Here is a 13,733-nt window from a genome sequence, read left to right on the forward strand (position 1 = left end):
TGCTCCTTGCTATCCAAAATATAACCGGGCGCTGGCGTAAACTCTCGACCGTCTCACACTTTCTTTAATTAGTTTTCTGTTTGACGTTTATTCAGCTGTGTGAAAACCCCGGAGGAACCCACCCTAGGGATTAATAAAGTTAAATTTAATTTAATCTAATCTAATAACTTTAATCTCAGCCAAACCGATTTACTCACGAACAAACAAAACACTGAAAAAGCCAAACAATAACATTTTTAAATTATCAAAGTGACTTATACATCATGTTTAACCCGAGTAGCGAAAGCCCCCGGGGGTTTGAAGACGATGCGTCGGCTCAGATATTTGAAGTTTACACAGCTACATTCTCACCTGAAAACATGTCAAAAGTTTTTTTGCGACCCAGAAAGAGAAATAAGAGTGATATTAAAACTAAGCAGCTGCCGCCATTGTTGGAAACTGGAATCCGGTTGTTCAGTCTGACGTCACTAGCCGTGTCTGGCTGCAGGTCCATATATCAAACGATCACTATGGCATTACTGAGAGTAGAAAAACTGTCTAAAGTCTTTCATCTTTAATAAAATGATCAGCGTTCTGCTCTACCAGGTGTAACAATTGAGTTTAACATCCAGGCATCCATGAAAACGGAATTTATGACATTTAATGAAGTTAGAAGTTAGCAGGGAGTTAGCTCGCTAGCTTCTATCTAAATACAATATAGCATGTCCTGACTGCGGGGTTTTGGAAACAAATTAAAACGTACAGCTTTGTTATCACTTCCAGCATAAATGAAGACAGAAAACTAAACGGCAGTGACGTTTGCAGGGTTACTGAAGTTGGGCTAGCTGGTATATAATGATGTGCTACGTGACCGCTAGCGACACAGCTATGTTAGCATAATATAAACAAGCTAACTTTTTTTCTACTCGATAAAAGTTAACGTGAGTGTTCTCGGTGGTCAGGAACAAATGTAATCGCATGGCAGGATGCTGTAAAAGGACCAAACTTCAGCCAGGAGAACAACTGAGATAATCCATCCACAGTACGAGGTTAGTCATTCATATACTGCTGCATGGGCTTGGCTGTAGTTACATCCTAAGGTTTTAAAAACTGAGCTTAAATAAATGATTAGTGGTAATAAAAGCCGAGGGAGGTCAACAGTGATCACTGACTGTTTTAGGAGCTTTTGAGATCAAATAGAAGAAAATACATTACATTAAACATGTTAACAACACAAAAGCCATATTAAACGCAGACTACTTTAGACCCGGAAGTAGGATTCGTCGTGTCATCACTGAACAACCGGATTGGCTGGGCCGCGCTATGAATTCTGTGACACCCAATTCCAGACAGATGATAGTCCCACCCCCCCTCCCTTTATATGGGCTGAAAGAAAAAGAAACACGCACTTTCCTCCCTGCATTCATTCAAACATTAGCTCTAGATGCAAGTTTATCTAAAAATCTGAATTTATCAGTAGATTAGCCGATTAAAAACTAATTTTGAACATCATTTATAGAAAACAGAAAAACAACGGCTTGATCGGCAAATCTATGCGCTGGAATGGGTGTTTTGATAACTAAGCCACACTTGTGGATTTTGTTTGCGGTCTTCACCCTGGAGTGTACTTCTGCAGGTGAGATGTGCTAATAATGCTTTCAATTATGCTGAGCGAGTTCTTACTTGGTGACATGTTTTTTTTCATGAGTTTTCTGCTGCTTTTATTAGTGAGCATTCCGTGGCTGTTCTTTTCTCCTTAGGGAACTTCATTATTTCTTTATTGCGCAGTTTAGCACAGTGTTACCGCGCCAGATCCGCGGCCCGAACCGTAGTAAGGAAACCTCTGGCAGTTACTTGAAGGTTCCGTGACTGGCTCGTAGCCGGTGTTGTGCCAGAAAGTAGTGATGGCTCTTAGAGCCGGGTCTTTGACATGAACGACGCGAGCCGGCTCCTTATTGCGAGCCGTCACGTGGGTTTTTTTTTTCTTTCTCTCACCCTCTCTCTCTCTCTCTCTTGCACCTTTTTCCGCTTCACTCAGCACGCAATCTTGTGCTTTATGCTGGGCAGAGGGGGGAGGGGTGGTAGTTACACTCAGTAGCACAGGAACAGAGCCAGAGGGAGAGAGAGAGAAAGAGAACCAGGGACATCAACGTCACATTAGAAAGGTATAGTAATCATCCACAACTATTTTCAGTTCCAGATGATAAAGGATTCAGAAAGTTTATTCATGCAGGTCCATATGACAGAGAATATGTTTTCATATTATAATTTATATTTAATTGTGTTTTGCAGTGTTTTGTGTTTTCACTTTAAATTTGTAAAAGGAAAAAGCTGAAAATGTAAATAGTTAAAAGTTTAAATGTGAATAGTTGATTTTTGTATTATATGATTTATTTATTACATTTTTATGTGGAGTGAATAAATAAAAGTATATTTACGGTGGCCCCTACAGACAAAGCACGTACAAACTTCAAATCACGTACGAACTCCAAAACACGGAAAAACTCAGAAGCACAAAAAAACTCAAGACACGTACAAAAGACAACAGAAGTGCTCCAGGATGCTAGTGTCAGTGTTGAAGTTTTGTTACCTAGTGGCTACACAAGCCAGCAAGTACCAACGACCTGATTTGGTGTGTGGTAATAACAGGTAAATGAACTTTTTTTTAATTACTTGACTATATATGAATGCTTGTGTATAAATACACAAACAATACACATATGCTTTCATGCTTTCAATTGTGTAATTTAAGTGATCTAGGTAGCTCTGTTTTGGAAGTTCAGTTCATGCTAGAAATGTGTTTCGTAGTTTGTACGTGCTTTTTGGAGTTTGTACGTGTTTCGTCTCTAGGGGCCACCGCATATATTTATATATAAACATATATAAATAAAACCACTTTTTTTTACATTAGTAATTACTTTTGTGCATAATTTTATATTATTTTTAATAATAAATTAATTAAAGCAACAAAACAACCTGAAGAGCCGGTTCGGAGCCGAAAGAGCCAGTTCTCTAAAAAGAGCCGGAAATCCCATCACTATTGTCCATGATGGATGTTAGCTTAGACAACATCCTTTCCTCCCAAACCGGCTCGATGGACATCAGCGGACAGTCCAGCACAGAGCTGGCCCTCCTGACCAGTTTGTTGAGTTTCCCCCGGTCCCTCTCTGTCATTCCACCACTCCAGCAGACCACAGCATAGAAAATAGCGGACACCACCACAGTGTCATAAAACGCTCTTAGGAGTGTCCTGTTCACTCTGAAGGATCTCAGCTGCCGTAGCAGGTGGAGACAACTTAGACCCTTTTTGTAAAGTGTATTTGTGTTCGTGGACCAGTCCAGTTTGTTATTGAGGTGAACACCCAGGTATTTGTACTCCTCCACTGTTCCAGTGTCCAAACCCTGGATGTTCACTGATGTAATAGCGGGTGGCTTCTTGCTGATGTCAATCACCAGCTCCTTCGTCTTGCTGGCATTGATGCGAACATGCATGGTTCTGTTCGCACCAGCTGACGAAGTCATTGATGACCCCCCTACTCCAGTTTGCTTCCCTCCGACACCCAATGGTGTCGTCGTCTGAGAACTTCATGAGTTATACTAAACATGAGCTTTACTTAACCTTGCTGTCAGCATAGTTATGGAAATGGGGTGTATTACATTCATTTGTATCTGTGACTTTAAGAAGGCCTATAAAGTTATATTGAAAAAAGAATTTATTTTTAATTGAACTGTTTTATGCAAACAGCACTAATTTACCATTTGCCATGATTGGAAAACACTGTCAAACTAGACTAGCCTCTATTGTTCAGTTTATTAACACATGCATTAAGAATAGGAACTAGATGTAAAACTATGATAATGAATAACATTTAATACTTGTGTGATGGTTTGACCAGTGTGCATAACTCCAGTGTCTTCTGATTGGCTGCTGTAGAATTGAAGAGTTATACTTGGATCCCTTTAACCTCTCTGCTCTGTGTTGTTTCCTCTTTCAGACCAGAAAAACATCACAGCTAAGTCTGGACAGGACGTCACTCTGACATGTCGAGCTCCAAACAACAACATTATTGTAGAGTTGAACAGAACTGACCTGAGAGATAAATATGTTTTTGTGCACCGGAACGGTCAGTTTGTTCCAGATGAGCAGGATCCATCTTTTAAGGATCGGGTGGATCTGCAGGACAGACAGATGAAGGATGGAGACGTGTCTCTGATTCTAAAGAATGTGATGACTGCTGATGCTGGAAAATACGAGTGTCGTGTCTTTATGGAAGACACACGCTCATGTGAAACCACCATCATCTACCTGAGTGTTGTTGATCCTCCAGGTGAGTGAGTAGAATTGAGTGTGTGTGTGATCAGAGGTGAAGCTGCTTCCTGGTTGTTGATGTTTGTTTCTAAAGATGTTGTTGATGAGACTTTGTAGAAAGCAGCTGGTCTGAGTGATGTGATCAGAGTGCAGTAGATAATGTCTGACAGCAGTTTGAAGAGGAAATGGATTCTGTTCTGTTCTTCACTCATCACCTACCTGACAGCTGACACCTCACACCTGTTTCTCACCTGCAGGTCAGACAGGAGGACACACAGAGGATGGAGGGAAGGAGGATGGAGGGAAGAAGGATGGAAGGAAGGAGGATGGAGGAGAGAAGAGTGGATCTGTTGGACTAATAGCTGGTCTGGTAGTTTCCGCTGTGCTTCTTGTTGCTGCTGTTTCTGGATTTTTGATCTACAGAAAACATAAGAAGCAGGATCAGGATTCATACCAGCCTCCTGTTGAAATGCACCATGTTTGAAATGTCTCAGAGCTTTTCCAAATGAGCTCTCAGTCTCCTGGTTATGCGTCAATTTCCCATCGTTGTCACTCAGCACAGTCAAAAACAGATCTGAGGACGTGTTTGTCATGAAAAGAGCCCAACATTTGGTTTTCAGGGTTTTTATAAAGGGGATTTATTTCTGTGAATGAAAAACTGACTGAAATCCTGGATTCTGTTCTTCACTCACCACCAGCTCACACCTTCTCACCTGCAGGTCCTAGAGGACTTGGAGGGTTTGTGGCACTGGTAGTGAGTCTGTCAGTTTTGGTGTGTTTGTTCTTGTACCTAATGATTTGATCTGTAAAAAAAGAAAAGGGAATGGTGCTGAATATGTGATTCCTGCTTCTCAGAGATCCTGTTAAAGTCTAAAGACATTGGGAGGGTTTCACACTGTTTGGAGCAGGGAAACAGGTACTAATGGTGCAATACTGACTGATGTGTTTGTGGATATGAACTCGTACACATGAACATACCTCAGGTTCATATCTTCAAATTTAGGTCCCAGGACACAAACTTTATATTTCCCATTTTTAAAGAGTGAAAAATGTTACATTTGGACATCTGTGGGGTTGGTGATGGAGGGAATCATTTAACAGCTCGCAGGTTTCTACATTTATGCATTAAAAATGCATCACTTTAAGAATTAAATCTATTACATTAGATGAGGATGACGGTTTGGGATAAAATTGTTTACACTCTTTAAGCTCTGTTTCTTAGTTGTCATGGTGATGCATCCTGGCAATGTTACAGACATGAAAAATATCTCAGAGTGAAACACTTTAGTTACAGTCATGTTGACTGTAACTAAAGTGTCATTTTTATAACTCCCTCTTTATAACTGTCTTTACTATGTAATGTTTCCTAAATTTACACAAACAGGGATTTTAGACTGCAAAATGGAATTTTGTGCAGCTAAAAATGACAAATTTTGTTTTATGAAAACTGAAGTTAATGCAGCAGTGACTGGGAAATGACCTGTTCTACAAACTAGACCATCTCAGTACCACTGACTTTATGGTAGTTTTCAAATTTATTTATTTCCTTCAGCAGGTACTTGAACTTCCTTCAGTGGAAAATTGAAACAGTGTTACAAAAACTTGTGTTTTACGTTTCCTATTTGTGAAACATTGTTTTTTGGTGTAAATCAACAATTTAAACAAACTAAGTAATTTATGCTTTTTTTTTCTCTGGGTTTAGTGTTTTGCAAGATTATGAATGCATAAATGCTGTGATCTGTATTAAAAAATACTGTTGCTGTCTGTGCATGTGCCAAGTCAGCCACGAAATCCTGAAGGTATCAGAGTAAAAAAAGCTGGTTTAGATTTAGTTTGTTTCTCACCTCTCCTCCAGGAGCTGCTGAAACAGTCCAGGTGTCTTTTTTCTGCTCAGTGTTCTGGAGGAAATTGTGCAAGGAAGGAGGAATGTTGTGCGACATGTGTTGATTTGATCACTTACAGCAGTTTCTCTCATGTACTGTCTGTGTTCACCTGTTTACATTTTCTGTGAACGATACATCAACCACTGCCCGACTTATGGGGTTCAGCCTGGTGCAGAACTTTCCCCTCATTTGTTCCCTGGTTTAATTCTGTTATTTGTTTGATTTTAATCTCCCCGTGAATCTGATGCACTGAGCCACTGAAGTGGAGAAGCAAAGAAATAAAAAACTGGACTGTTGACTGTTTAACAGAGATTTATTTTTGCACTTTCTCACTGATTCCTGCTGAATCAGCACCAAAGAACACACAGCAAACCCTCCGAGCTTTGCTTCAGGTCATCATGTTATTCATAATCAGAGCGATCAGTGAGAACAATCTGATGTGTGTTTACTTAAACTCAGTAAAAGGCTTCTCCTCACTTATGTACATCTTCTAAACCAGAGTGCGTATAGCACACGCTGGATGCTGACATTTATCACACTGTGAGGTTTGTTATCAGAGGATCATTCTGATAACACAAACCCCTCCAGTGTGTCTAAGGCCCACTGAGGAGATCAGAAAGGACACAAGGAGAGAGGAGTCAAGGAAACAGTCTCAACAGAACGAGACATCAGCGTCTCAGAGCTTCATTTTAAACTCTGGTAATTAAATAACATTAAATTACAACTAGAATACAAACAGTGCTCCAGAACCATCATATAAATGAGAAATTCTTCAGCATGAAGCACTGAGATTGATTTTCAGGTAACAGGCAGGAAGACGGAGGAGACCAGGAGGCACAAATTAGAAAGAGTCTCGCCCCTGAGCAACAAGAGCCAATCAAACAGAAGCAGGAAACATATTAGCCTGTTTAAGCCTGATAAATAAGCCTATAAATAAAAGGGATGAGTTCTTCAAAGAGTCCTCCTACTTCCAGGCCTCCTTCTGACACACTGCTCTCCTCTACATAAGCAGCCTTTAGAAGTTAAATCTATCAGTTAAAAAACCACAACCAACAGGTGGCAGCACACCACCTTTCTCCTCAGTAATACCCCACGATAACAGCCACAAAAAGGCCAATACTCCACTTTAAGACCTGTTTCTGTTTGCTCAGTTGTTTAAAAAACACAGAGGACCAAATACAGATTTAACAGCCTCCAACTGTTCTTCTGCTACTCCATCACAGAGTGCTCCACCTCCATCAGTCTGTTCTGAATTTTGTTTTAACGTCTTTCAGACCAGAAAACCATCACAGCTGAGTGTGGATACCACTTTAACACGTTGAGCTCAAAACAACAGGATGGATGTGTCCTTGTATATGAGATGAGCATTTGGATCCAGAAAACCAGCATCCAAGTTTCTTTGATTCAGAGCTAGTGGTGCCACGTGATGCTGTGAAGGCTGAATCTGAGCCTGTGGGTGCTGCAAAGCTTCTTTTAATAAGGAATACGATTTTTTTTCTCTGTATGTATTATTGTAGGGTCTACTTTTCAATATAACACACCTTGAGGTGACTGTTGTTATGATTTGATGCTGTATAAATAAAAAACTGACACATTGAATGTATAAGAGAACACGGCAGGAAGTCTGCTGAGATCTGAAAACAGTCCAGAGGTGGCCGAGGTGATGATCTTGAATGCGAGATGAGCCGAGAAGGTTTCTGATCTTTACATATCCAGTTCAGAACTTTTCACAACTCATATAATAATGGAATATAACCATTATAATAAAGATTTGTATGTGTTTTAAATAAATATTATGGCTACACTATGATCACAAATTAGATTTAAAAGTGCAAAATAAAAGCTTAAAGGAGTTAATAAAGTGCTTAATTAGCTGTGAGACCCTGTTAACTGTGACCCCTATTTTAATGCACTGTCTGAACTGATTTACTCTACGTCTGTGTCCTCCACCTCTCTACTTGCTAAAAGCTCCACTACGCTCACCTGCTGTTCTCCACCTGCCGCCTGTTCTCATCGTAAAATCAGGCTCTGCAGAAAAGTGCACAGAATACATTTCAGATCAGCTCTTTAATGTTCATAAGAGTCACTGTGTTTTGATGATTACGGTTTTGAATAAATAAAGCAACACAGACAATAACAAGAAACATCTGCAACAATAACTAAAAAGTATGTTTCCTTGTCTCTTCTATCCTTGCCTCCTCTGTCCTTGTTATTATCTTCAGTGCATCAGAAGACAAAGCTCCGGTTAGCTCTGAGCTCACAATCCTCCACTGAGAAGAGAGTGAAATTCAAGGTCACATGACTGAAACTGTCATGTGGACCAAAGTTAATTATATGTCATGAATAACAACAATATCATGTTTACATTTAGGATGTACTTGTGAAGTTTACTATAGATAATGAAAACTACACACTCAAATTAGGTGTGAAAAACCTAACTTGAAATTGAGCACAAACAATCTACTGAGAACGTTTATGAACAATAAAAGTCCCACTTCAGTGATCACAGTCCAGCCTTTGGTTTAAATTTTATTCTAATATAAGATAATATGGTAATGCTATAGACATAATAATAAAGGTAATGTTTATGGATGGTGGCGCCCTCTTCTAGATTTGTAGACTTTTAACAGTGAAACAGCCACATGTTCAGTCTCCACTAATAAAGTAAACAGATAAGTAAACCTGGTTCAGGCTGTGGTTGCCTTTCTTGTCCTACAAGCATAGACTGAACTTTAGGAGTTCATCTATGTCACAGAAAAATAAAGTTTACTGTCAAAAATCTTTATTTATTGTTGAAAACTCACAAACAACTGATAAGATGCCTGATTTAAAAGCTTTTATCAGATATGAAGAGATACACATCAGACTGTCCTCACCGATTTCTCTGTGAATGATTGTTTCCATTTGTGTGTTTGTTCTTTAACGCTTGTTCAGCTCCATTACAGCAAGAAGACAAGAATTCAGTTTAGACTAAACATATGTATCAGCGCTAAAACTGACCTTAAAAATTAAACACATTCAAAACTTCTGACAGCGTCAGTTTATCAAGTCAAATGTCACAAATGCAAATGTAGACCAGTTTACTATAAGACGCCTGGTTATCCACTGAGGGAAGTTCATTTGGCTCCTGTTAGCACAAAAAATAATGAACGTTAGCTCAACATTTATTACAACAGCAACAACAAACTTTATTGATATAGCACATTTAACAACCAGGGGTATGCCAAAGTGCTGAACATACAAGAGGGTCAGATATAATAATAGAGACAGATGAAGGCCATGGAAAAGTACCAAACATGCTCGCAGGTTGATGCCGTTAAAAACACCAAAACAAAATAAATAATATTTAAAATTTAAAAAAATAAAACCTCCCCATTACGGATCGGGTGCAGCCAAGGTAAACATGTGGTCACCTCTAGTCTTCAGTCGGGATCTCGACGGTACAAAAGTGACTGGGAAGAAGATCTTAGTACCCTAGCAGGGGTGTATGATCTACGTAGTTCATTGAGGTAACTTGGCGCTATATTGTTAATAGTTCTAAAGGTGAGCAGCAGGATTTTGAATTGAATGCGATACTTAACGGGAAGCCAATGCAGGTCAGCAAGGATGGGGGTAATAGAGACACGCTGCCCGGTACCAGTAAGGAGACGAGCCGCCGCATTCTGAACAATTTTCAGTCTATGGAGAAGAGCAGAGTTAAGACCAAAGTAAAGGGAGTTGCAGTAATCCAACCTAGATGTCACAAAGGCCCCTCCAGGTCCCTATGAGGGACATAATGTCTGGCCTTGCAAATAAGACGCAATTGATGGAAGCAGAATTTGACAACAGAAGACACTTGTTTGTCAAATTTAAATGAGCTATCCAAAAAACACACCTAGGTCACTAACAAGGAACCAAAGGCTCACGGAGTTGGCCGCGAGGGATATTACTGTCATTTTGGTTTTCCTGTTATTTAAGCTAAGGGAGTTACCAGAGAGCCAATCTTTGACCTCACACATACACTCACAAAAACAGTGCACAGACATGGAACGATCATCAGTTAATTCAAAATAGATCTGTATGTCACTGGCATAACAATGATGTTGTACTTCTCAAAGAGAAGCATATACAGTGAGAAGAGCAGGGGACCAAGGACAGATCCTTGAGGCACGCCGCAGAAGATAGGTGCAGCAGAGGAAAAATAAGGCCCAGATTGACTGAGAAAGACGAAAGAAAGGTATGACATAAAAGATGGTCACATCCATGCAAGAAGCAATTTTACTCTCAGCATTCATCTGCATGAATCTGACAGCTCGGGTTACAGGATACCTTCAAATACTTTCAAAACATGAACATGAGTTAACAAACTTTTCCTTTCACAGAGTAAAACCACAGCATGGCTTAGCTCAGCACTTCAGAGTAATCAGAGGATCACACAATCTTAAAGGTGGAAACTTCTGATTTCACCTTTAACATTAAACACTTCATAACAGCAGAGAAAAATAATCAGTGCTTCTGTGTCCAATAAATAAATCATGTAACATAATTGTATGTTCTCTCAGAGTGCTCTACAACCACATCAGACACTTCTGGACCTCAGTTTAACCTCTGAGATTACACAGTAACAGAATCTGACAAAATTCACATGTTCATTTAGTCAGAGCAAATTTCAGAGACACGTGACTGAAACTGATGTCCTGTATGAGAGCCCTTATGTAGCAATAATGAAACGCTTTGTTGTGGTCATATTTAAAGCTGAATCTGCAGGGATGCCATGACATGTGTGTACTGCTACAGTAAACTGGTTTGTCTGAAGACAAAGAGAAAAAAGCGAAGAGCTTCTTCTTTTTAGGCTTGCTGTTGTTCAGGCGGAGCAAGTGAGGAATTCTTGTTTTTCAATTTTCCAGAGATCGCAAAAGCAGCTATAAGAACACAAAACACACCAAAAGCTGACAGACCAGGACGTCCTCTATTGACTCTGTCCTCCTTCCCTCCATCCTCCTTCCCTCCATCCTCCTTCCCTCCATCCTCTGTGAGTCCTCCTGGCTGATCTGCAGGTGAGAAACAGGTGTGAGGTGTCAGCTGTCAGGTAGGTGATGAGTGAAGAACAGAACAGAATCCATTTCCTCTTCAAACTGCTGTCAGACATTATCTACTGCACTCTGATCACATCACTCAGACCAGCTGCTTTCTACAAAGTCTCATCAACAACATCTTTAGAAACAAACATCAACAACCAGGAAGCAGCTTCACCTCTGATCACACACACACTCAACTCTACTCACTCACCTGGAGGAACAACATGAAGGTAGATGATGTTGATGGGGTTGTTCTTCAACACAGCTCTTTTCCCACGGTTGTTTCCTCTCTGGAGGACACGACACTCGTATGTTCCACTATCATTAATCGTCACATCCTTCAGAATCAGAGACACGTCTCCATCCTTCATCTGTCTGTCCTGCAGATCCACCCGGTTCTTAAAAGATGGATGCTGGTTGTCTGGAACAAACAGATCATCCCTGTACAAAAGGACATATTCTGATCCCAGGTCAGCTCTGCTCCAATCTGCAACTATGATGTTGTAGTTTGGAGCTTGACATGGCAGAATGACGTTCTGTCCAGCTGTGGTGTTTTTGTCTGAAAAAGAGGAAACAAAATGAGAAGTTAACAACATCGACAGCATCGCTCACTTCTGGAGCAGAAACCACTGATTCCTGCAGAGCCACAGGCAGTACAGCTCACACAGGATGCTGAAATTTAACACAGTGCGGTTTTGTGATATAAATTACAAGGTGACTCTTTCCCTAGATGCCACTTGTCAACTCAATACACACGCCATTCATCACAATAAACACGGGTGTCTGCTCAATAAAAGATGATGATGCAGAATTGTTTTATCTCACTTAAAAAACAAACAAACAAACAAACAAACATCTTTTATCTTTATTAGTAAGTTACAGGTCACAAAAGCTTACATGCATTTTAACCAGAACACAAAAATGTACACATTATTTAAAAGGATCAGTATGAAAATAGAAACAGGCCAGAGTTGATCAATAGTTTGTCTTCAACAGGTTGTAAGAGTGCAGGATGAGCTAACAGGTGATCTGTTTCACTCTGAGTGTGTCAAAACTTGAACACACATGGTGTAAATATATATTTATAATATTTAAAATTCCAGATTCACAGTAGTTATCACAGCACAGTGAAAAAAATTCTCAACAGTGATCATGTTGTGAGACAGTGTTTTGGGGTTTTTTTTGCTCTGTGGTCAAATTTGTCAGGCTACAGTTTTGTGTTCATGTGCCTTCCTGTGGAACATTCATAACCCCTAAGTTCTGTGCGGCTGCTGTATTTGCAGCAGAGCAGCAGTTCTTTGTTTCTCCTCTCCTCTCTCTCTCTGGGGAAAAGGGGGGAAGTTTTCTTGAGTTCACATCAGCACTGTTCTTTTTGTTTCACAGCCAGAATCTCCAGAAATTGTGCCAATGTTTTTAACTACTTAATAATAATAAGCTGACAGAAGTTTTGATAAACAGCACAGTCCCATTTAAGGAAACTTGAACTTTATTTACTTTTTCTTGCCTGAAATTCTCACTGAGGGCTCATATTGTCTTTATGCCTGGTCTAGAAGTCAATTTAATTTTTAATGGATATGAAATCTGAAACTATAACATCTGGAATTTGTTCCCATATCACTCAAATGTAAGCACATATGACACATGACCATCCCTTAGAGAAATGCACCCAAACTACTCCATACATTACAACAAGCATGCAGCTACACAGCTTACCTTCATGGGCATTGACCAGAACACAGACCAGCAGCAGCATGTAGAGGACTGTACTACAACACAACTGCAACATAGTCGGGCTGTCTGTGTGCAGATGGCACAATGAAAATATAAATCCAAAGTCCGAAGACACCGGCTATCAGGACAGACGCTCTCTGTTAACATCCAAGTCATTTAAACTACCAGCTCTCTAGGTACTCACATAAAAAGGGTAGGGAGGATGATCCCCCTCCTCCCACCTCAAACTGACTGGCAGAACACACCCACCTGTTCTTATCAGAACAGGAACAACAGCTTCATGTCTCAGCTCTGAAACCTCAAGAGCTTTTATGAAAAGATCTCCAGCCGACAGGAAGATTTATGGCTGGGTGTGAAGAAAAAGAAAAGAGGCTCATAATAACATTCTGTGTATGTGGAGAACACGACACGTGGTCGCCTGTTTGCCTTTGGCCATTTAGTCATTTAGTGACCACAACCAAAGGGAGATTGTTTTCTTTAGAGCAGTAGATCTGCTGTAGGCTGTGTGGAAACCATCGGCCAGTCTACAATTCCGTTTTTTAACCAGATGTCACGGATTCATGTTTTCTTGGAAGCTTCCGCGCTGATCTTGACAAACAGTGTAAACTTACCTCTCCATTAATCTCCCGCCGTCCGTGGAGGGACCCAGGTGTTCCACGCGCTCGCTTTGGTCGATTAAAATGCCTCCAGTAAACCTGAAATACAACGAAGAACTAAAGCTAGCTTTCAGGGTTTGTTTTTTCCTGTTGCTGCTCGGTGCAGGGAGATCGGTGA

General features: G+C 40.3%; 1 protein-coding gene and 1 long non-coding RNA gene across 2 annotated transcripts; one reads left to right on the top strand and one right to left on the bottom strand.

Moving 5' to 3' along the window:
- Positions 1–1,369: 1,369 nt before the first annotated feature.
- On the top strand, positions 1,370–9,428 carry LOC146673494 (butyrophilin subfamily 1 member A1-like). The gene is made up of 2 exons (XM_085402056.1): positions 1,370–1,615; positions 3,975–9,428. Exons 1-2 carry the CDS (start codon positions 1,543–1,545, stop codon positions 4,313–4,315), a joined length of 414 nt encoding a protein of 137 aa, XP_085258182.1. The 5' UTR covers positions 1,370–1,542; the 3' UTR covers positions 4,316–9,428.
- Positions 9,429–9,558: 130 nt separating this feature from the next.
- Positions 9,559–13,686, bottom strand: LOC146673495 (uncharacterized). The gene is made up of 3 exons (XR_014910482.1): positions 13,571–13,686; positions 11,432–11,787; positions 9,559–11,196 (listed from the first exon to the last, which is right to left on the bottom strand). It is a non-coding gene; the product is annotated as an uncharacterized LOC146673495 (long non-coding RNA).
- Between the last annotated feature and the right edge of the window lie 47 nt (positions 13,687–13,733).

The sequence above is a fragment of the Rhamphochromis longiceps genome, linkage group LG3 (genome assembly GCF_057381845.1).
Source record: "Rhamphochromis longiceps isolate RC_006_pf linkage group LG3, R_longiceps_female_GT1.1, whole genome shotgun sequence".
In the NCBI taxonomy this organism is placed as follows: domain Eukaryota; kingdom Metazoa; phylum Chordata; class Actinopteri; order Cichliformes; family Cichlidae; genus Rhamphochromis; species Rhamphochromis longiceps.